At 40.8% G+C, this 22,093-nt stretch overlaps 1 protein-coding gene and 1 long non-coding RNA gene across 2 annotated transcripts in view; both read right to left on the minus strand.

The window, feature by feature from the left end:
• Nucleotides 1-15,085, minus strand: part of LOC118405478 (ankyrin-3-like) — a 19,945-nt gene extending 4,860 nt beyond the window's left edge. The window contains exons 1-17 of the mRNA XM_035804981.1: nucleotides 14,510-15,085; nucleotides 13,733-13,873; nucleotides 12,950-13,091; nucleotides 12,458-12,582; nucleotides 10,084-10,209; nucleotides 9,442-9,635; nucleotides 8,573-8,645; nucleotides 8,047-8,174; nucleotides 7,346-7,449; nucleotides 6,633-6,789; nucleotides 5,837-5,995; nucleotides 5,049-5,116; nucleotides 4,566-4,683; nucleotides 2,161-2,231; nucleotides 1,656-1,761; nucleotides 990-1,064; nucleotides 178-376 (exon numbers count right to left, since the gene is read on the minus strand). Of these exons, the coding sequence (XP_035660874.1) occupies nucleotides 178-376; nucleotides 990-1,064; nucleotides 1,656-1,761; nucleotides 2,161-2,231; nucleotides 4,566-4,683; nucleotides 5,049-5,116; nucleotides 5,837-5,995; nucleotides 6,633-6,789; nucleotides 7,346-7,449; nucleotides 8,047-8,174; nucleotides 8,573-8,645; nucleotides 9,442-9,635; nucleotides 10,084-10,209; nucleotides 12,458-12,582; nucleotides 12,950-13,091; nucleotides 13,733-13,873; nucleotides 14,510-14,522 (1,999 nt within the window). The 5' untranslated portion in view covers nucleotides 14,523-15,085. The remainder of the gene's footprint in view (nucleotides 1-177; nucleotides 377-989; nucleotides 1,065-1,655; nucleotides 1,762-2,160; nucleotides 2,232-4,565; nucleotides 4,684-5,048; nucleotides 5,117-5,836; nucleotides 5,996-6,632; nucleotides 6,790-7,345; nucleotides 7,450-8,046; nucleotides 8,175-8,572; nucleotides 8,646-9,441; nucleotides 9,636-10,083; nucleotides 10,210-12,457; nucleotides 12,583-12,949; nucleotides 13,092-13,732; nucleotides 13,874-14,509) is intronic.
• A 520-nt stretch (nucleotides 15,086-15,605) lies between these two features.
• The window catches only part of LOC118405240, a 9,523-nt gene continuing 3,035 nt past the window's right edge, over nucleotides 15,606-22,093 (minus strand). The window contains exons 2-3 of the long non-coding RNA XR_004829861.1: nucleotides 16,149-16,221; nucleotides 15,606-15,646 (exon numbers count right to left, since the gene is read on the minus strand). This is a non-coding gene — a long non-coding RNA (uncharacterized LOC118405240). The remainder of the gene's footprint in view (nucleotides 15,647-16,148; nucleotides 16,222-22,093) is intronic.

Genomic DNA, 22,093 nt, shown 5'->3' on the forward strand with positions numbered 1-22,093 from the left:
TAACAGGTCATTCAGTGTAATATAACCAGCTGCTACCACACCACGTGCCAGCAAGGTTGGTGGTGGGAGGTTATACAGGCTATATAGATACAAATACAGTGCACAGGCCAAAAGCCAAATGTATTGTACCTTGTAATTTTCTTGTTGCAATTTATATTAAGATATGACATTTTCTACCTTTCTCGGCTGCAAGTTGCAGTGCTGTGAGCCCAGCTGCATTGACAGCATTGACATCCAGCAGTGCAGGACTGCCACCTTGTGATTTTCTGCAGAACTGCAGCACATACTTGGCCACGTGCAGGTGCCCCCTGGTGCAGGCCACATGCAGGACTGTGTTCTTACTGGCCTTGTGTAGTCTGGATATGTCTCCATTCCTCTGTAAGCACAAAACACTTTGTAAAAAGGCAAACTACAGCTTGCTTGTTGAATCATAAGAAACAAAAACAGTTCTTTACTGCATCAAATGGTGCATAGGGCAGCCCCCATCTCTGTTTCTAAAGCCCTGAGCCACACAGTTTTGTGCAGTCACTACAGCACGGGGCTAATCCACAGAAATTTAAACAAGTTCATAGCTTGGGAAGCTTTCGACACGCATTCTGTCCCTGGAAGATCTCATCTTGGTGTTTCCTTGTCAATCGTGACGGCCGATGGAAATTGTCCCGTGACTGCTAGGGAAACACTCTACCCACTTGGCCATTGCACAACATTCAATTACCTTCGCCAAGAAGGTTATATTTTGGGTAGCATTTGTATGTGTGTATGAAGGTATGGGGTCGTGGAACTCTAGTATAAAAAATTTGCTGTGTTTTGTAATTTAATACAGTAGATTGTAAGCTCCTCGCATTCAGCCCCTGGTTGCCAAGAGAGAGTAGTCGGCCCACCCAATTATAATAATAATAGATGTAGGCTGATTTGGTACAATAGATCTAAGAAAGGAAAAGGCTTCACCCCTGAGGTGTTGCCAAAATAACAGAAAATGTGCTGCATACCTCATACAGGATCTTCATCACATCCAGGTGGCCGTTCTCAGCTGCCAGGTACATGGGCCAGTCCCCTGCACCAGTCTGGTAAATAATGGGGAAATACATTCATCAACATATCCAACTACGTTTCCTCAGAAATACAGTGCGCAGTTATATACTAGAATGAATCTAAAGCAATTGTTTCTAGGCAACATTTTCATACTGGGTCATGTGATCACCCTATACTTTTAAGGAAAAGTTGACTGGATTTTAGTAGTGCTGATTTGATTAATGTCTTTCTGTGACAGCCGATCAGTAAAGGCTTTCCCCAAAGAACAGATAGTCCAATCAGAACCAAGGACAGGGAAGGCTCTCATAAGTACAAATTGTCCAATCAGCACGAAGGACAGGAAAGTCTTTTTATACAGAACAGATTGTCCAATCAGCACCAAGGACAGGGAAGCCTTTCCCAAGAAGAAATATTGAACAACTGTACAATAAGCACCACCTATGGCAATGTTTGTGACCTATTTTGGTGTAGCATGTCCAACTTTACAATCTTTTTCTGAAATCTTGAATATATTTCCCCTAAGAGAGAGAACAATTCATTCAAACATTCTTTGACACATAGTCCCATCCACCCCTAATCCATATTAGTTTAACCCACAGTGTAGAATACTAACTGTTACTTACAGTTTGGTTGACTTCATCCCCTGACTCTAGTGTACAAAAGAGTCTGTCAGCATCCCCGTTGATGGCACATTCAAACAGCAGAGGGGTGATCAGCTCGGACTGTCGCCTGGGGGTGGGGGGTGGGGTGGGAGTAAGAAATCTTTATTTTATTTTATACAGGGTTGACACACTCAGTACTTTGCGCACTGCTTCCCAGGCGTGCCCTGTAAACTCTTTACCCATATGTATCATAATTACAGATAAGGTTTTGTCACTGACACATGTAGGTGGCTATGTTGAGAGAAGGTTATACTGAATATCTAACTTTAATGTGTAATACTTGAATGTTCTTTATTTTTCTATAATCAAATACTGGATACTACAACTACTCTTGAAGGAATTACAATTCAAAAGAGAGCATGGTATGATAATTTTTTGAAGAAGCAAGCTGATATAACTTTTTCTTAAGGATTATGGATTGTAGATCATGAACAAAACATGACAGTAAGTATATTCTAAGACTCACCTGTCAATGGCATATCTAACAGCTGACTGAATCTCTGGTGTTGTGGCTAGTTTCAATGCTTGCTCCAGGCCCTACACAAGCATACACCAATAAATCACATTCAACATTACTGTGATACAGCTACAACATAAGAGGCATTTCTGTAATACTTCATAAATTGCAATACATCTGACTGTTAAGTCCTACAAATTATAACAGATCAAGAATTATTGAATTGCTTTGTGACAATACAAGTACCATCTTGGCAAATAGATTATGAAGGATGTGATTTTCATGTTTTGAGACATTCCCTTACCGTGAGGCCATGTCTTACTGAAAAGTTTATGATTATGTACTATGAAGACTGTAATTTCCATGATTTGAGATGTTCCCTTACCATGAGGCCTTGTCTTAATGAACAGATTATGAAGGATGAGATTTCTATGATTTGAGACCTTCCCTTACCATGAGGCCTTGTCTTAATTACAGATTATGAAGGATGTGATTTCCATGATTTGAGATGTTCCCTTACCATGTGATGTTGCCTTAATGAACAGATTATGAAGACTAAAATTTCCATGATTTGGAGATGTTCCCTTACCATGTGAAGTTGCCTTAATGAAAAGATTATGAAGGCTGTAATTTCCATGTTTGGAGATGCTCCCTTACCATGTTGCCTTGTCTTAATGAACTGATCATGATTATGATCATGATATTCCCTTACAGTGAGACCCTGCCTGTAATGTGATATGATCCCTTACTGAGAGACCCTGTCTGTAGTGTAAGATGATCCCTTACTGTGAGACCCTGTCTGTAGTGTAAGATGATCCCTTACCGTGAGACCCTGTCTGTAGTGTAAGATGATCCGTTACTGTGAGACCCTGTCTGTAGTGTAAGATGATCCCTTACCGTGAGACCCTGCTTGTAATGTGATATGATCCCTTACTGAGAGACCCTGTCTGTAGTGTAAGATGATCCCTTACCGTGAGACCCTGCCTGTAATGTGATATGATCCCTTACCGTGAGACCCTGTCTGTAATGTGATATGATCCCTTACTGAGAGACCCTGTCTGTAGTGTAAGATGATCCCTTACTGTGAGACCCTGTCTGTAATGTGATATGATCCCTTACTGAGAGACCCTGTCTGTAGTGTAAGATGATCCCTTACTGTGAGACCCTGTCTGTAGTGTAAGATGATCCCTTACCGTGAGACCCTGTCTGTAATGTGATATGATCCCTTACTGAGAGACCCTGTCTGTAGTGTAAGATGATCCCTTTCATTGAGACCCTGTCTGTAGTGTGATATGATCCCTTACCGTGAGACCCTGTCTGTAATGTGATATGATCCCTTACCGTGAGACCCTGTCTGTAATGTGATATGATCCCTTACTGTGAGACCCTGTCTGTAGTGTAAGATGATCCCTTACCGTGAGACCCTGTCTGTAGTGTAAGATGATCCCTTACCGTGAGACCCTGTCTGTAGTGTAAGATGATCCCTTACCGTGAGACCCTGTCTGTAGTGTAAGATGATCCCTTACAGTGAGACCCTGCCTGTAATGTGATATGATCCCTTACCGTGAGCCCCTGCCTGTAATGTGATATGATCCCTTACCGTGAGACCCTGTCTGTAATGTGATATGATCCCTTACTGAGAGACCCTGTCTGTAGTGTAAGATGATCCCTTACTGTGAGACCCTGTCTGTAATGTGATATGATCCCTTACTGAGAGACCCTGTCTGTAGTGTAAGATGATCCCTTACCGTGAGACCCTGTCTGTAATGTGATATGATCCCTTACTGAGAGACCCTGTCTGTAGTGTAAGATGATCCCTTGCTGCGAGACCCTGTCTGTAGTGTAAGATGATCCCTTACCGTGAGACCCTGTCTGTAATGTGATATGATCCCTTAGTGAGAGACCCTGTCTGTAATGTGAGATGATCCCTTACCGTGAGACCCTGTCTGTAATGTGATATGATCCCTTACCGTGAGACCCTGTCTGTAATGTGAGATGATCCCTTACCGTGAGACCCTGTCTGTAATGTGATATGATCCCTTACTGAGAGACCCTGTCTGTAGTGTAAGATGATCCCTTACTGTGAGACCCTGTCTGGAATGTGATATGATCCCTTACTGAGAGACCCTGTCTGTAGTGTAAGATGATCCCTTACCGTGAGACCCTGCCTGTAATGTGATATGATCCCTTACCGTGAGACCCTGTCTGTAATGTGATATGATCCCTTACCGTGAGACCCTGCCTGTAGTGTAAGATGATCCCTTACCGTGAGACCCTGCCTGTAATGTGATATGATCCCTTACCGTGAGCCCCTGCCTGTAATGTGATATGATCCCTTACCGTGAGACCCTGTCTGTAATGTGATATGATCCCTTACCGTGAGACCCTGCCTGTAATGTGATATGATCCCTTACCGTGAGACCCTGTCTGTAATGTGATATGATCTCCACCACGATGAAACACCTGTTCCTACAAGCATGGTGCACTGGGAGCAATCCTTCAACGTCAGGGATGCTGGGGTTGGCACCGTGCCTGTAAACATAAACATAAACATAAACAAAATGTTTTTTCTCATATCACCCTGTCTTTGTCTTAAAATTCATAGATTGGTTTGAGACTTGTAATGATGTAAGAAATAGTCATTTGATAACTTCATGTACAAGAACTTGTCAACATTACATTGTGCTTGCTATTGAAAATCTAGGAAAATCTCACTTTTGCATGCTTCAAAGAAATTCTTAAATAACCTCAAAATTAATGATTGTACTTCATAAAGTAAAACACATGTAAATACATGGATTCAAAGAGAAAATTATAAAGTCAAGTTTGCTGTATTGGGTTCAAAACTGCATTTGCTACTACATGTACTGATTTACTGACTATACAGCATAACTCACTCCAACAGAGTCCTGACAGCTTCTGCATGGCCCTCCCGTGCTGCTATTGCTAATGCTGTGCAGCCACTCTGAAGGAAGGAAAGAAAATATTTGTTTGTTACATTTTGAAGGTTAGATATCCAGGTAAGCAATATTCAAATACAACTCAAACTCTACAACTGGATAAAAACGGATATTTACTTCCAGACGTTTCGAGTGACATCTATCACTCTTCTTTCTAGTGACGCTGAAGAAGAGAGATGGATGTCACTTGAAACGTCTGGAAGTAAATATCCGTTTTTATCCAGTTGTAGAGTTTGAATTGTATTTGAATATTTGTTTGTTAATTTGTAATTTGAAGACTAACCGACTGCTGCCTACCCCTGTGTCAGGGACAACAGCAGCAGTATAATCAAATATTGGATACTACTAGTTGCATTACACTGAGTCTCAGACAGCATTGCTGATTTTCTCCAAGAAAACAACTAGGAGACCAAAACGAAACTTGTTATCACACCTGAAACAACATATGACATTACATATACTATCTATAAGAATTTCATATATATTCCACAATCCTGTCTTTTTTTATGAAGGTAATACTGTTTGTTCTGCACTGTGGTCCCTACACAACAGTTACTGAACCACCCCTCACCCGTTCGTGCTGTGCGTCTATCGGACATTCCTCCATGCCCAGAAGGACCAGCATGTTCTCTACCTGTCCTCCCTAAATAACAGTTACTGAACCATCCCTCACCCGTTCATGCTGTGAGTCCTCCCTACACAACAGTTATTGAACCATCCCTCACCCGTTCGTGCTGTGCGTCTATCGGACATTCCTCCATGCCCAGCAGGACCAGCATGTTCTCTACCCGGTTGTTCTCTGCTGCCACCATCAGAAGTGTTGATCCTGTCATGTCCGTTACAAACAGGTCTCTCCGAGTCAGGTCCTTTCCCAGCAACTGGCCCTGGAGATTTTTAAATAATAATAATCTTATATCAGTTGTATTTGCAGCCAGTAGGTACCCACTGTGTTGAGTAATGAGGCTGAATAATGACGTGGTTGAGGCACCTCTTCGAGCACGGGACCTCCATTTTACATCCTCCCGGAAGACAATTTCGTGGAATAAAGTTGTAGAAAACTTTGAAAACCTTTAAACCTCTAATTAACCTCAAAATGATGTACACTACCAAATACACCATGTATCTGGTATAAGCATAGATACATAAAAGATACAGTCATGTAATTCTGAATAGCTTGTCCCTCTCTCTCTCTCTCTCTCTCTTCATATAATTATATATGTATTATGTAAGGCAAGGCAGTCTTACCGAGAACTTAAAACCAAGCGAACGCAAACATTTTTACATTACTTTAACATAACAGTAAGTGACTACAGTGTATGGCACTATCGCGAACTGAAAACCACCGCAAACACTCCACTTTCCCGCTTACGCGAAATCAAATGCCTGCAAGCTTAAATGCATTTGCAGTACCTCTTGCACCAAGTGCCGATAGTACCAACATCTCTCCTTTTTGACCCAATGATCATAAGAATCACTCTACAAACTATATTAAGTGGATTAGCACCCATGTACTGTGGTTACCTCTTGCACCAAGTGCCGATAGTACCGACATCTCTCCGTCCTTTTTGAGCCGATGATCTCTGTGCAGTCTGCCGCGTCGTACCTCTTGGCCACATCGTCTGGTCTGAGGCCGTTATAACTCTCCAAGTTGACGTCCGCCCCGCGCTTCAACAGGCAACTGTGGTGGGCAAAGGCAACAGAAAAATTCAGGTATGTACAGTCCAGATTTTTCCATTGAGTGAGATTTTGATATACATGTCACTTTTTACAGTCATGACATAAATCAATGATCAACAAAGAAAAATAGAGGCAATAATAAGAATTCCATTACTGGCCATGAAAATGCATATAAAAATGACCTTTGAATTTTGGGCAAGTGAAAAATTGGTTTGGGCAAGTACATTTTCTATGTGCTTCCCTGTCCTTGGTGCTGATTGACTCTCACAGAAGAAAATGCCCATTTTATAGTTCGAGGGGGCAAACATTGGCAGATCTTCATGGAAGCTCATCTGTGTTGGTAGTAATCATAGTAAAATGCTAAACTTTCTTCCAACTCAAAGGTACACACGGATCAAATTTTCAACAACCGCTGTTGCCTTCTTCAGGATCAATATTGATGAGCAATCACTTCAGAACGTAAACTCACCAGAGTTCCAGACACGTGATCTTATTCACACTTTTTAAATCTTATCGGCAGATCTACACAGCCTAGAAAGTAAGGATGACAACTGTACCTGACGATGTCCATGTAGTTGTGGGAGGCAGCATAGTGCAGGGGGGTCCATCCACGCACCAGGTCACACTTGTTAGGGTCAGCTCCCAGGATGCAGATCAACACCTGGACAGAATGCAACAACAAAATACAGAATGAAGGATCATGTACAACAAAAATGCTTTATTGATATTAATCTTGTGTTGCCTAGTGGTACATTGGAACATGTGAGCAAGTTTCCTTGCAGTTTCTGTAGTGGGGTATACTAGCCCTTCCCCTTTAACTGCTCACCTCCTCTAAAACAGAGGACTCTTTTTTTATGCCCCCTCTCAAAGACAGGTGCAGCCCCAAACAAAATGACCTACCTAGGATTGAACCAGATTGTTACACCAGATTGTACAATGCATAAGGTCCAAAACAGAGTACTGCAAATGCATTTAAGTTCGCGGGGATTTAATTTCGCGGTAGCGGGAAAAGGGACTTTTCGCGGTGGATTTAAGTTCGGGGTAACACCATAGACTGCAGTCTAATACCACAGTAGAAAAATGTTCGCGGTGGTTTTAAGTTCGCGGTGAAGTGGTCAGCGCAAAAACCGTGAACATTAATCCACCGCGACAGTTTCTGCATTCACAGTATTACAATGAAATGAAGACTCATCTGTGTTGGTGGAATTTCCACATTAATCTATTTATATTTGTATTAAATATTTTATTCATTACGTACCTCAACAGTGATGGCATGCCCCAGGTCCGCAGCTAAGCAGAGTGGAGTGAGACCTTTGCCGTTGTAAGCATTGACATCGGCACCCTGAATACACACCAGGGTCATCAACAGGTCAAGCTGGTCAACCCCTGGGTACAGGTATTGGAGAACATATTGTTAAGGGTGATGTCCAAATATGGAAGAACATGTTAGGGTGATGTCCAAATATGGAAGAACATGTTAGGATGATGACCAAATATGGAAGAACATGTTAGGATGATGTCCAAATATGGAAGAACATGTTATGGTGATGTCCAAATATGGAAGAACATGTTAGGATGATGTCCAAATATGGATGTCTATGTTGTCATGGGTAACATCCATATTTGGAGGAACATGTTGTCAAGGGTAACATCCAAGATACGTGACTATATACAATATCTTGAAATAACCTGTCAAATTGTGTTTTTTTTTTTCATATTGGCACTCACAAAGTTTTGTGTGCTTGTTTTCTAATGTGAAAAAGTGTCATAAGTAAACAGCTTACCCCCTGCAGCTGCAATGTGGATGAGTAAGTCTCCCTCTGCACTTTTCTCATTGTTCACATCAAACTCCATTGTCTGCAGAACAAAACATCATCAATAATTAGAGTCCAGATTCCAGACAAACATTATGGACTATGGATGATTGTTCAGCACCATGGACAGACTTGGTCCCTGCATGGATAAAAACTCTACATAACCAATCTTTGAGCTACATGTATGAATTACTACTTAACTACTTAAACTGCACAACTACAAGGTGGCTTAGAACATACAGACAGGTTCAAATCGTGGCATGCTCAATTCTTTGCTACATGGGAAAGGAACTTTGCACAACTTTCCTCACTCCACCCAGGAGAGTAAAAATGGGCATCTGATGACTTTGCTAGGGGAGGTTAAAGGCAGTGGATGGACAGTATGGCTTGTTTCACAGTTTAATTGTATTTTATCTACCCCTCCTAGATCATTGCTGTAGGTCTGCAAATGGAATAGTATGGCCTGTATCATAAATGCAATAGGCAGGGAGGGAAACTTTAATATGACTGTATTAACTTAATAAAACTGAGTGCACCAAGGCATACGCCTGGTCCTCGGGCCTTGTTTTCATTATGTTTTTCCAGTCAAGCATGTACTTCTTAAATCCGTGAACCAACAAATTAAATTGTTGTGGCCTTACCTGTAGTTTGATCTGCAGCTCATCGTTTTTCAGCCAAACACAATGCTTCACCACTATTTTTCTAAATCATAAGTACTCAGTAGATTTGCTAGTGGAAAAGTATGGCTTGTATCACGGTTTAATTCTAGTTTAATCTGCCCCTCCTAAATCATTGCTGTAGGTTTGCTTTTGGAAAAGTAATATGGCTTCACGGTTTACCTGTAGTTTGATCTGCAGTTCGTCGTAGTGCCCCTCCTCTGCCAGGGAGAAGATGTCTTGTTTCTGCTGCACGCTGACGTAGGCGACGGACTTCTTCCTGGGGGAGGGCTGGGCGACCGCCTGCATGGCGGACTTGAAGGGCTGTAGGATCTTACGGGTCTTGGGGCAGTAGCAGACCTGGTCGGCTGTGCGTCCTGAAATTTAAACTCACAGTGTTACAAATTGCATTTGATAAGTCTATCCACCACTCATAATAAGCGGCCTTTCACAGTGATCAGAATGCATGTGCGCTGACAGGAATTGTAGATCATACATGTAACGCTAGTTCACCTTTATCCACGGGGTAACCCGTGTTTACCCAAACGGTATTAAGGGATATCAAGTCCACGGACGGTGGTTTCAAATTGTAAATTAATATGTTCAAACTATTGTAGTTTGAAACTATCGTCTGTCAACTTGATATCCCTAAATACCTGTTTTATAAAGCAACGGATATAGGTTACCTTGCGAATAAAGGTGAACTAGCGTTATGTCAAAGGTAAAGGCAAAGAATAATTCTTGAGATGTTTTCGAAGAAAGGTTTCAATCTGGAACAAATGTTCCCTGAAAAGTAAATGTTTAAAAATGATATTGCTAACCTACCATTTCTGTCCTGTGCCTTGAGATTGACCCCTACGGAGGTCAAATAACTGACAGCTTCGGGATTCTGGGCAACGCAGGCCAGATGCATCATGGTCCCTCCAAGTGGTTCAAATCTCTGGTCCGGACCTGCAACAACAGAGTAATACAGTTGTATGATCAATGTAGAAAACAACAGTCTTAGACTATTTGTATATCTTTCTCTTAAGACATCTTTCTATTCTTTGAATTGCACAAAGGATTCAAATGGTCATTTGGAGTAGTTTTCTAGATAAGATGATTTCAATACAAATTTCAGCATACTTCTTTCAATTCCTGTTACTGCTATGTGATTCATATGGCAGTGTTTTCTTGGGGCCCCCTTGGATCAACAAGGTCTCACGAAATTTTGTCAATCAAATAAACAGATGAATAATTGGTAGAAGAATCTTTTAATAGTGTCCCCAATAAAACTTTTGGAACGTCCCTTTTTTGCTAGCAGGCCAATCATTGGCCAGTGAGGCAGTGACCCAATTATGTTCCTGAAAATTTGCATAAATTTTTGGAATGGCCCTTTTTTTGTTAGCAGGCCAGGCATTGGCCAGTGAGGCAGTGACCCAATTATGTTCCTGAAAATTTGCATAAAACGTTTAGAACATCCCTTTTTTTGTTAGCTGCTGAGGCCAATTATTAAAATAGGCCAGTGAGGCAGTGACCAAACGTTCATAAAAAATTTGCATAAAACTTCTACAAAGGCCCTTTTTTGTTAGCAGGCCAGCCATTGGCCAGTGAGGCAGTGACCCAATGTTCCTGAAAATTTGCATAAAACTTCTCCAAAGGCCCTTTTTTGTTAGCAGGCCAACCATTGGTCAGTCAGGCAGTGACCCAATGTTCCTGAAAATTTGCATGACAAGGTGAGATACTTAACACCCTCCAGATCTCCTGAGCTACTGATGCAAGACAGGTGTCCTACATACAGGCCACACAAATATTGACTGTCTCCCATTCTGTTATAGCTACCCCAGGCTTTTTGCAAACAAAAACAACTCCTGTGGCACTACATAAGATGTATTAAACTTTTGCAAATCCCCCCAAAAAACTGTTGCGAACTATTACTTAGTTGAACTATCAAACAATCCTAACACACATGTAACGCTAGTTCACCTTTATCCGTGGGATAACTTATATCCATTGTTAAAAAAAATGGTATATAGGGATAAGTCGACGGACTGTGGCTCTAAATTACAATAAAGACATGTATTTTCAAAATAAAACAGTTTAAAACCACCGTCGGTCGCTCCCTAATTACTGTCTTTTTGAACGCAACGGATATAGGTTATCCCACGAATAAAGGTGAACTAGCGTTACATCCTAATAACAACAAATCATAAACAACTATACAGTGTCTTCTAGTCTACAAGCCGATGTTGGTTTGCCTCAGAAACAGTCAGCTAGTTACAACTTACAGCATTTACTTGAGGATTAGAATTTGCCTTCTAGTATTTGTACATAACAACTATTGAAGCTGTCCTGCCGATGATTTTTTGGTCAGACATACCACACAAATATTGACTGTCTCCCATTCTGTTACAGCTGGTTGAGTTAGCACAACCCTGGCTTTTTGGAGATGGACTGTGGCTCTAAGATGTATTTTGCAAACATTCATAAAACCTAGCATTGAAACCAGTTGACAAATATCAAACAATACTAACACACAAACAAACAACTACAACGAATCATGAATAGAGGCAATTTTTCAATCTACAAGAAGATGGTGGATTGTTCAAGAAACAGTAGAGACTAGAATTTGTCTATCAGTCTGTCCATAACAATTATTGAAGCTTTGGTGATGGATCTAAGACATCAATGATCCAGGTAATAATATACCCAAATAACAGTTACTAAAGCAACTGCATATCCTAAGCATTGAACTATTGATTCAGAAGCTGTCCTTGGACAGAAATATACCTGCTACAGCTCAACACTTAAAACTCAGCACGTAACTGTTTACCCGGTAGTTCCCATTGCATCGAAAGTAATTGATTTATTATGCACTGAGGAAGATGACACATGATTGTTGAAATGTTGCCATGAGGCCTGAACTTGTTGTCATTGTTGTTGTAACAGTTGTTGAATAAACCAGTCTACTACTTCATGTAACATTAGTTCACCTTTATTCGTGGGGTGATCTATATCCGTTGTTCATCTTTAAAATGAGGATATTTAGGGATATCAAGTCAAAAGACTGAGCTTTAAAATTGTACTATACATTGTATTTTCAAATCATGCAGTTCGAAACCGCCGGCCAATCTGATAGCCCTTACACACTGTCTTATAAAAAACGGATATAGGTTACCCTGTGGATAAAGATAAACTAGCGTTACATAGTACTACTCACCGATGATTTTTTGCTCTACCAGCGCCTTCAACACTCGAACAGGCCCGCACCTCAGCACCAGTTTGCACAGATACAGCACGGCTCCTTGTAGTGATGTGTTGGTGTGGATTTCTCCCACCAGGATGCTTTTGAAAAAATGCCATTGATAATGTAATAGACCACGTAATTTCGCTCAAAACATAAGATTTAGGCCCTTTTGAGTGTAATGCGCATCATATGAACTTTGCAATCAAAAATCATGGAAAGGTGGGGAAAACAGTTATTTTTGCTTGTAAACATCATTATTAAGTCTATTCTACCTACTTATAAAAGTCTAAAACAGTGAAAGAAAGACTTTGATATATTAGTAGTCTGTGTAACACAAACTCTGCTGTCCGGGTCTGTAACTGGCCCCTCCCCACCCTAGGAGGCTGGCGGATGCTGCGTGGGTTGCTATAAGCGAGATTTAATCAGGCTAATGTACTAGATCCTGTAATTTTGCTCAAAACATACCGCAAGTGGTCGCCGTCGGGCCACAGCGAGCCAAAGTCCACCAGCGAGCGCCCGTGTTGGAAGGAGTGGAAGGTCAGCCGAGGTCGCCAGAACGTGTTACAGATGGACTCTTCCGGGCTCACCCTCTGTGGATGGACTGCTCCTGGGAATAGGGGAGGGGACCGGTCACGCTAGTTCACCTTTAGCCGTGGGGTAGCCTACATATCCGTTGTTCTTACAAACCTGACATTTAGTGGTATCAACATGACGGACTGTCACAGTGGTTTCAAACTGCACTTATTTTTATTAAGTTAATGTAATTTGCAAACACTGTCAGTCGACTAACTATCCTGTTCTTTAAAACAATGGATAAAGGTTAGCCCCACCGGCGCGGATAAAGGTGAACTGGTGTTACAGAAAATTTATGTACAGGTACAATCCATGTCCAGAGGATCAGGTCCAGGTATGGACCTGGGCAATACTCAAAACAATGGTCCATTTCGCTACAAAGATATCTGTTTGATGGAGTATGCTACATTGTAGTATCCTCACATAAACATTATGCTAACTGCCTCTGTTAAGTTACACCAAGTTTGACTAGAAACTTGACTATCAACTCTACTTCACTCTTGCTATTAAAGCCTCAAAACACATTAACGCCTGCCACTGAAGTGCTGATATAATCTGTTTTATAATCTTTTTATTTTCATTTTCTAATCGGTCCAACATCCGATCCACTGAATTTTTTTCAGGTTTGGTTTTTCGGGACCGGTCCAACAAGAGAAAACATTTTTGTACTGGTACCTGGGAAGGATTCGGACTGGGTGCTGCTTTCCATGCTTGAGGTGATGGTACAGTACGAACTCGAGGAGGTGGTCAGTTCTGGGTTGACAAACAGGTGCGAACTTGGCCGCATGGTCTGCATGTTTGGACCGTGGGCAAACGCTAGAATTTTGTGGCACAAAAGGAAAAGAAAATTGAGTGAGCTAGGACAGAAAAATTCAACAAGAACCGTTGACATGGTACACTTGTATTTATAAACAGAGCTCTATATAGTGAAGAACAAATCTCGAAAGTAAAGCAAACAGGAAATTTCTGTGATAGGCTCAAGGAGGCGTTTAGCTCAGGGTTGACAAACAGGTGCGAACTTGGCCGCATGGTCTGCATGTTTGGGCCGTGGGCGAATGCTAAAATTTTGTAGCACAAAAGGAAAAGAAAATTGAGTTAGCAAAGACAGGAAAATCAAAAAACAAAACAATTTAAAAACAGTCCACTAGTGAAGAACAAATCTTGAAAGTATTACAAGAAAACAGAAAATTTCTGTGGTAACTTTCAGTTGATAAGTCAGTACATGCAACAGCAGTCTTGATGTTACAAAACACTAAGTATATATTATGGTTGCCATTGTTCAAAAGGATGGACTGACTTGACTACCTTAGCCTCTACAATGGAGTCATCCAAAATGGTTCAAGTCTATTGCACAACTTGTCTTCCTGGTTGAAGTGACTTCTTGGGATCTGAAAAACATAATAAAGACAACCTAAAGTTACACTTACTCATTAATATAATTCGTTTACTTACCCAGGCAAAACATGTCTGTTCTTGATGCTGAATAAAACGACTTGGAAAAACGTTTGAAACAGTTCCGAAGAGCTCGTCCATGTGTGCTGGTCGGCAAAGAGACTGTATTGTGGTATGACTGAGGTACGCTGTCTGCGTGCGTAAGCAGTCAGGAAAACTGCGAAGCACACATTATGACAACGTGACTGCACGCCCGAGAGGCCTTTCTCAGAAAGAATTTGGGTCAACACCCTCAGCATGTCAAAGTAAACAACTCCCAGGCAAACAAGTATTCATCTCAAGGTGGGGTGTCCGTGCATGCGTAACATTGGCCTGGGTTACCGCAGGGTAATCCTCTCACATGTCTCGCGGGTTACCACAGGTCAGTCTAAGGATTATGTCAGATAATCCTAAAAAACAGACGCTGTTATGAAATGGTGTTCTCAAAGCTAAAAGGCAGTTGGATGACGGAGGCTTTCTTTGCAAAATATTTAGGATGCGTTTGGAGAGATGATGGTGACGTCAGCAAACTGTCTGGCATGGTGAAGCGGCGCCAGCGTTATGACCGATGGCTGGGAGTCACATCACACTCAGCATCACAAGGAAAACTTAACAGGCTGCTTCATGAAATATTGTTAGAAATGACTTCGTGGCCATATCACAACTTCAGGCCTAGACTTGCTAGAGTTTGAAATACTATTTTTTTTTCCTCATGAGTAATATTACATGAAATTCAATCATTTCTTCCAATGCAATGCAATGCAATATTGTATATTGATTTGTTTTGGCAGTTCATTCTAGTGATGCTGAAGAAGAGTGATGGATGTCAGTCGAAACGTCCAGAAGTAAATCTCTGAGCTGAGCTGCCTTTGAATATTGCTTACCTGGATGTCTAAACTTCATTAACATACCTTTGTGCTGTTACTTGTAATCCTGCAAGATTTTACCTCCAATTTGAAAAGAATTTCTCTCCCGTTGTTATATTGTATAATTAATATGTTGACTACCAACAACCTAATGTTGGTCATAAAAGAACGTGCCCTTTGCAATACAGAATGCCTTAGTTTGCTGAAATGTTATGACTTGTTGTACTAGATTCTTCATACATTTTCAGTCATCCATCAAAGTGTGACAAAGCAGGTCTGTGGGACCTTTTAGCTAGGTACACATATTAACATGTTATGCTCAAAAGCACTTAGTAAGCAGATTTTCCCAGACAGCACAGCAATCACAGCTAAACGCACCATTTACACTTGACCATCACACGAAAGGTTACCAGAGTTCATTCTACATTCCTGGTGTTGTACACAAGGCCAAGCCCATTGACAAATGTTTAAAGCAATGTACAAACACACAACACAACATGCAATATTTTGCATTTCTTATGTTCTAAATGCTCTTGAACAAAGAGAGAAAGAAAGAGAGAAGGAAAGAAAGAAGGAAGAAAGATTGAAAGAAAGAAAAAGAGAATGAAAGAATGAAAAAGTAAGAATGAAGGAAAGAAAAAAATTTGAAAGAAAGAATGAAAGAGAACAAAAGAAAAAGATGGAAAGAAAGAAAGAAAGAAAGATCAAAACCATCATGATTGATGAACATCTTAGACAATTCGAATGCTTAATCAAATGCAAAAACATTAAATTAAATACACTGTACAACTTACCATATACTAGAGCTGGCGATCAACTAAGGTTTCCCTTGTGCATTGCTGCAAACTTGTGTATCCTCGGCCCACACTGGAAAAGGTTGAATGAAGAGTGTTACATGAATTACAGACCTCTCAATATGACACAACACAATGATAGCTTCTAGACATTATGTCATATACTCATTTCCAAAAAAGCACCCTAAACTTGCTTGTTGGGAAAGCCTTTCCTTCCTTAGACGCAGCACTTTTAGTAAAAACAACATATCCACGGTTGTTTGACATAGATGCAGCAGCGTCAACTCTACAGGAAGTATTGGCATTGGCAAAGCTAAAAACCACAGCAAAAGCTTAGGACTAATGAGTAATGTGACATCATCCCGACTACATCAAAGACATTATTGTCCTAACGATACCAGTTAGACGTCACCGTTATGTTACAGGGCTCGAAATACAGGGGTTTTGTGCACCCAGGTGCACCCAAAATTGGAGCTGTGCACCCAATTATTTTCTGTGGGTGCACAGGGTGCACCTAAATGTTTTTATGGGCTTATGTATGTTAAGATGTCAGTATACTAAGTAAACACCATATTCTTGATATCTGTGTTAGAAAGATAATAGAATGACTGTCATAGTACTTCCGATTTCTGAAGAGCTCCGTTCAAATTACTAATTTAGTAGGTTTGCAATTAGGATATTCTGATATTCTACTTTATTTTATTTGGTGCACCCAAAAATATTTTGGTGCACCCAATTTTCTAGGTTGGGTGCACCAGTGCACCTATTCCCAAAAATGAATTTCGAGCCCTGTGTTATCATGCAAAATCAAAGTGTCAGCAGGAAAAAGTTAAGCCTCCATGCAGACATGTCAGCAGGATAATAAAAGGAAAGAATTTGGGCAAATAGGGACAAATGAGTTTTCAGTCAGTCTTTTGCAGTCTATCTGCTGGCTGGTCAGTTCAAATTAACTCCATACTAGACCTTTATTCCTAACTTGACCAAAGTCCCCTATAACGTTAACTATTCGGTCAAGTGGGAATTTGGTAGAGACAAAGGGAAAAAGGCTGACTGGCAAGTTTGAATGGTAATTATTGCACTCAGAATGGTTAATTCCGGAATAGAAGTTGCACTTCTATGAAAATGACTGCAATATAGTTTATTGCAAATTCTTGCCCGTGGGCTAATTGCAGTTAACATAAAAAGATTCAAACAAATGTACACGATACAAAATCACAAGTGTCTACTCTAATCTAAAGCTAGTAAAATCTAACTCTAGATCCTGGGTTAATGGGTTCGACTCCTTATATAATAAATATAATGGGAACGAAATGTTTAGAAAAAGAATGTTAACTCATTTGGCAAATTTCCATGCTGATACCAATGAACAAAATAATCATTTTACTGCTGATAAACAAGGCATTGAGTTTGAATTTGGAGATTACCAATAAGGTTGTGTTTGGCAGAGATTAAAAAAAATGGTTACGTATGTCACGGTATGTGTTAATCTTCCCTTTCAAGGACTCAAAAACGTGTACATACAATATGTACATGTACTCTCATTCAGCCTTCAAGTTGACCATTATTAAAAACAACAACTTCTGTCATGCCATGGACTGAGGGGGTGAAAACCATGCCCGTAGCCAGGATTTCGGTTGAAATCTTGACCCTGTGAAACGCTATTTTCTGCATTTTGACTAGCAAAATTTGCTGGAAGACTAAGCCAAGTTTAACGGAATTTCTATCATAGATATACAAGGCTGTCGACTCCCCCCAAAATATGTTCACCATGTCCAACAGCGAAGATGCGAGGCGTCGCAATGGAGGTCCGGGAAATTTTGAAACCTGGACCCTCTGAAATGCTATTTCCTGCAATTTCTGGGAAAAATTTTGCTAATAGACTCACTGAAAATTCTATCATTGAAAAATGCCAGTCAGTCCACCTATGAAAGAAAATCTTGGACTGTAAAACTAAAAAGTGGACCTTTGAGTGTGAAAAAGTGGACCTTTTGGCATGTGTGTCTTCCGAACCCCCCGAACCCCCCCTGGCTACGGGCATGAAAACAACTGCTGTTTGGAAATGCTGATTTCCGTACCGGCCAACACAAGCTCATTAGTCTGTACAAAGTCTCCTTTAATTTTTCTTGCCCAGCGGACACAAATCACGCTCAGCACGTCGCCATCTGTCTGGCCAAAGCAACTTCTGAGAAATTCGCAGAATCTCGTACACATGTAACACTAACCGGTTTGAACCGGGGACAGACCGGCTCCGACAGGCTTTTAGCTAGGATTTTATTATAGGGAGTCCAAATTTATTGGTGACTCGCGGTAAGTGACTATTGTAGGGGGGTCTGGGGGCATCCACCTTCCATGGTGCAGAGTTTTTGATGATTTTAAGTTTAAAAAGTGCATTCTAAGGTATCGTAAGAGGCAAAAACACTGTTACAGAGGTCACAGTAGAAGACTGTGACCAAAGATGACCTGGTAGCATCCCTGGTCAATCAGAATTTCATGCCTGTCAGAGAATTTTCTCCCCAGTGTAAGGGCGTCTAGTGTGTGAAATTTCTTGTTATTCTAAGAAAAGTCGTCCAGACGATGCGTTGACACATGCCTGGCTAAAAGCCTGGGCTCTGACCAGAAGGACAGATATACTGTCACTTGCTCAAGATCAATGTTTGGTGATAAATGTCTAAGATTTTCTTTGCAGGCAAAGATTTATGCATTAGTTCAACACATTGACTGTAGTTGCATCCTTTATTACAGGAAAAAATGACTTAATGGCTAAACCTTAAAGGATCTATAAATGTTGATAAGTATATTCTTAAGTTTTCACTGTTTTGTGTATTTTTAGTATCTTTATGAACTTTCATTGTGTCACTACTGGAACAATAATGTAACACTTGTTTCTACCGCAAAGATACCACAAACAGATTTTCACTCTGACCAGACATTTAAGCAAGTTGTAAACTTAAATAACAGTTTAAATCAGTATTTTCAGATGTCAAAAATATAATGGAAAATATTTTCTCAACCTTCCTCTTATAAATATTCAACTAGTCTGTTTTGAACTTTTGTTTGTAAATAACAAACTTTTGGGAAGCCCTTGCTTTTCTTTTACACGTGGCGAAAAACGTGCCTTTTGAAAAACTTTAAACCCTGTGACCCCAGAGTTATTCCTGAGTCTTATTTGGTAAGAAATGTGCTGAGACGGTGTGTCAGATATAAGCAGGTCAAGTATTAGACGGCTGACTTAGAAGATAAACTACTGGCACTTTCCTGTTACCTGTCCTGAATAGTAGAGCAATGTCTTACGGGTCACTACATGTCCATGTGGCACAAGCAGAAATGCTAGTTTGTTTGTCTGACCTTTGTTTATTCATGAAAAGCTCAAATCAGCCTGCAGGCTGCTTTTCATTGAGGTCGTGAGGGAGGTAAGGGGCGGATAAAATATAACAGAGATACAGATTACATCGAGTCCTAATAAATCTATCAATATCACTATAAACCGTATAACGTTACATCATACAAAAACATAATTATACGTAGCAGAGCAAAAGCTCAGGGTTCATATATATAGTCTGTGTCCATTCATTTTGGTCATTTCTTTTACTAATCTGATCAAGAGTCTCTGAAAGTTAAAGTAGGTCAGATTTAATGCAGTTAGAATACAACTATGTTTAAGTTAAGATTTCTGCTATTTACAGTTTATGTACAGGTTTCTAACTGTTCTTTAATAGTGCACAACAAGATACCTTAGTACTATTTGAAACTTTGACAAGTAGTTGGTTGTTAGTGGACAAATAACCTTTAGTTAATAATACCCACTATAGAAAATTAATCTATGAGCAAGATCAACAACTACAATCTTACCTTCTGTGCTCAGGAGAACGTGAACAAGCCTACCTCAGTAGATGTATTATAAAATGACCTGAACCAGCCTTGTCTTCAGAGTACCAGATTTTGACAATCCAGATGACGCATGCATGAATTTCCTCACTAAAATACGCAGCTGTCCTTACTCCCTACACCCCAAACTCCCTGTAAAAACACCCCCGGTTTGCTCAAGTAACGGTTGCGGCTGCCTTTCCGTTGAGGTCATTTGCATGTGGAAGTTCAAGGGAGGTGTCTTATGTCACTGAGTACACCGAACGCTGTGATACGACACCTCCTCATGGCAAACACACAGTTCTAACAGGCAAGTGTTGACGCCATGAGTACCCATCACATGCACTGGAGTTACCTATTAGTAATTGGAGTTATTACCAAAGCCTAACCCCCTATGCCAGTTATACTCCTATGTTCCGAATGATTCTCACGTAGGGTTTTAGGGCCTAAGACGAATAATATTAATCTCCATTGAAGCAGATCCTACGGTAGCATAAGATAGTATCAAAAGCTGCCAGAGGAGTGAAGCCGGCCTAGGAGTGTGTTTGGCTACCAGGGACATGGCAAATGTACACCTCTTGGCTGACTACACTCCTTGGGCAGTCTGGTAGTGGTACTATCTTGTGCCATCGTAGGATCTGCTTGGAGATTAGAATAATATCTAGGCTGAGAATGACTGTATGAAATGGAATAAGATTCTGACTTGTCAAACTCAAAGCCCCTTATTTGTTTTTCTGACACACAGTCACAGGTCTTTTATGGTTGAACAAGTCACTGGCAATTACATTGTTAACATGTTACTGGGGTCAAAAGTCTCATTCAATTGAACTTGAACTCTGGACTATCAAACAAACCATTGTTATGGATAACCAGTACATTTATAAAACATGTCAATCAGTAAAAACTGAAAATATCGTGGCTACAAAATAAAAATAAAAATACATGTTTTTCAAACTTCTATAAGGCATTATCAAAGTCTACCCTATTAAGAAATAAAAGGCCAAGATGACGCACTGTCAATACACTTTGATAATATATTACCGTAAATCATAAACCAACCATTCCAACAAAACAAAGAAAAACTACACCTAATCTTATTTACATTTTACTAAGCTCTATTCTGTAACCTCCAACTTCCAAGCAGAGATAGGGCTCTGGGCTCAGGGCTTTATTCTTAATAAATCTATTTTTTTTTCAGGGAAAGGCAATTAAGACGGAAAATCGCCTTTTTCAGATACCAAGGAAACGTTGCTTTATAAACAGTCCTCAAAATTTTGCCATGGCAACAAGGAGAGTCTGGAGACATTTCAGGACATTCCACCTCACACATTCCAGGTAAATCCCAGGGACAGGAATGACAGTACTCTGTTTGTGCTGCCCACAGTAGTGTTCACTGCATTCTTCACTCAAGTGTTCAAAACAAACACTACATACCCAGGGCAGATCTCAACACTTCTACTCACCCAAACACTACATACCCAGGGCACGTCTCAACACTTCTGATCAACCAAACACTACACACCCAGGGCACGTCTCAACTGCTCACCCAAACACTACATACCCAGGGCACGTTTCAACACTTCTGATCAACCAAACACTACATACCCAGGGCACATCTCAACTGCTCACTCAAACACTACACGCCCAGGGCACGTCTCAACTGATCAACCAAACACTACACGCCCAGGGCACGTCTCAACTGATCAACCAAACACTACATACCCAGGGCACGTCTCAACACTTCTGATCAACCAAACACTACATACCCACCAGGGCACGTCTCAACACTTCTGCTCACCCAAACACTACATACCCAGGCAGGGCACGTCTCAACTGTTCACCCAAACACTACATACCCAGGGCACGTCTCAACACTTCTCCTCACCCAAACACTACATACCCAGGGCACGTTTCAACACTTCTACTCACCCAAACACTACATACCCAGGGCACGTCTCAACACTTCTGCTCACCCAAACACTACATACCCAGGCAGGGTTATAGACAGCCTGGAATCATTTTCCGTCCCTCGATTTTTAATTATATCGAGCACATTTTGAGGTGAAATTTTGCTGGTAGAC

This window comes from Branchiostoma floridae, chromosome 18 (assembly GCF_000003815.2).
Source record: "Branchiostoma floridae strain S238N-H82 chromosome 18, Bfl_VNyyK, whole genome shotgun sequence".
Taxonomy (NCBI): Eukaryota; Metazoa; Chordata; class Leptocardii; order Amphioxiformes; family Branchiostomatidae; genus Branchiostoma; species Branchiostoma floridae.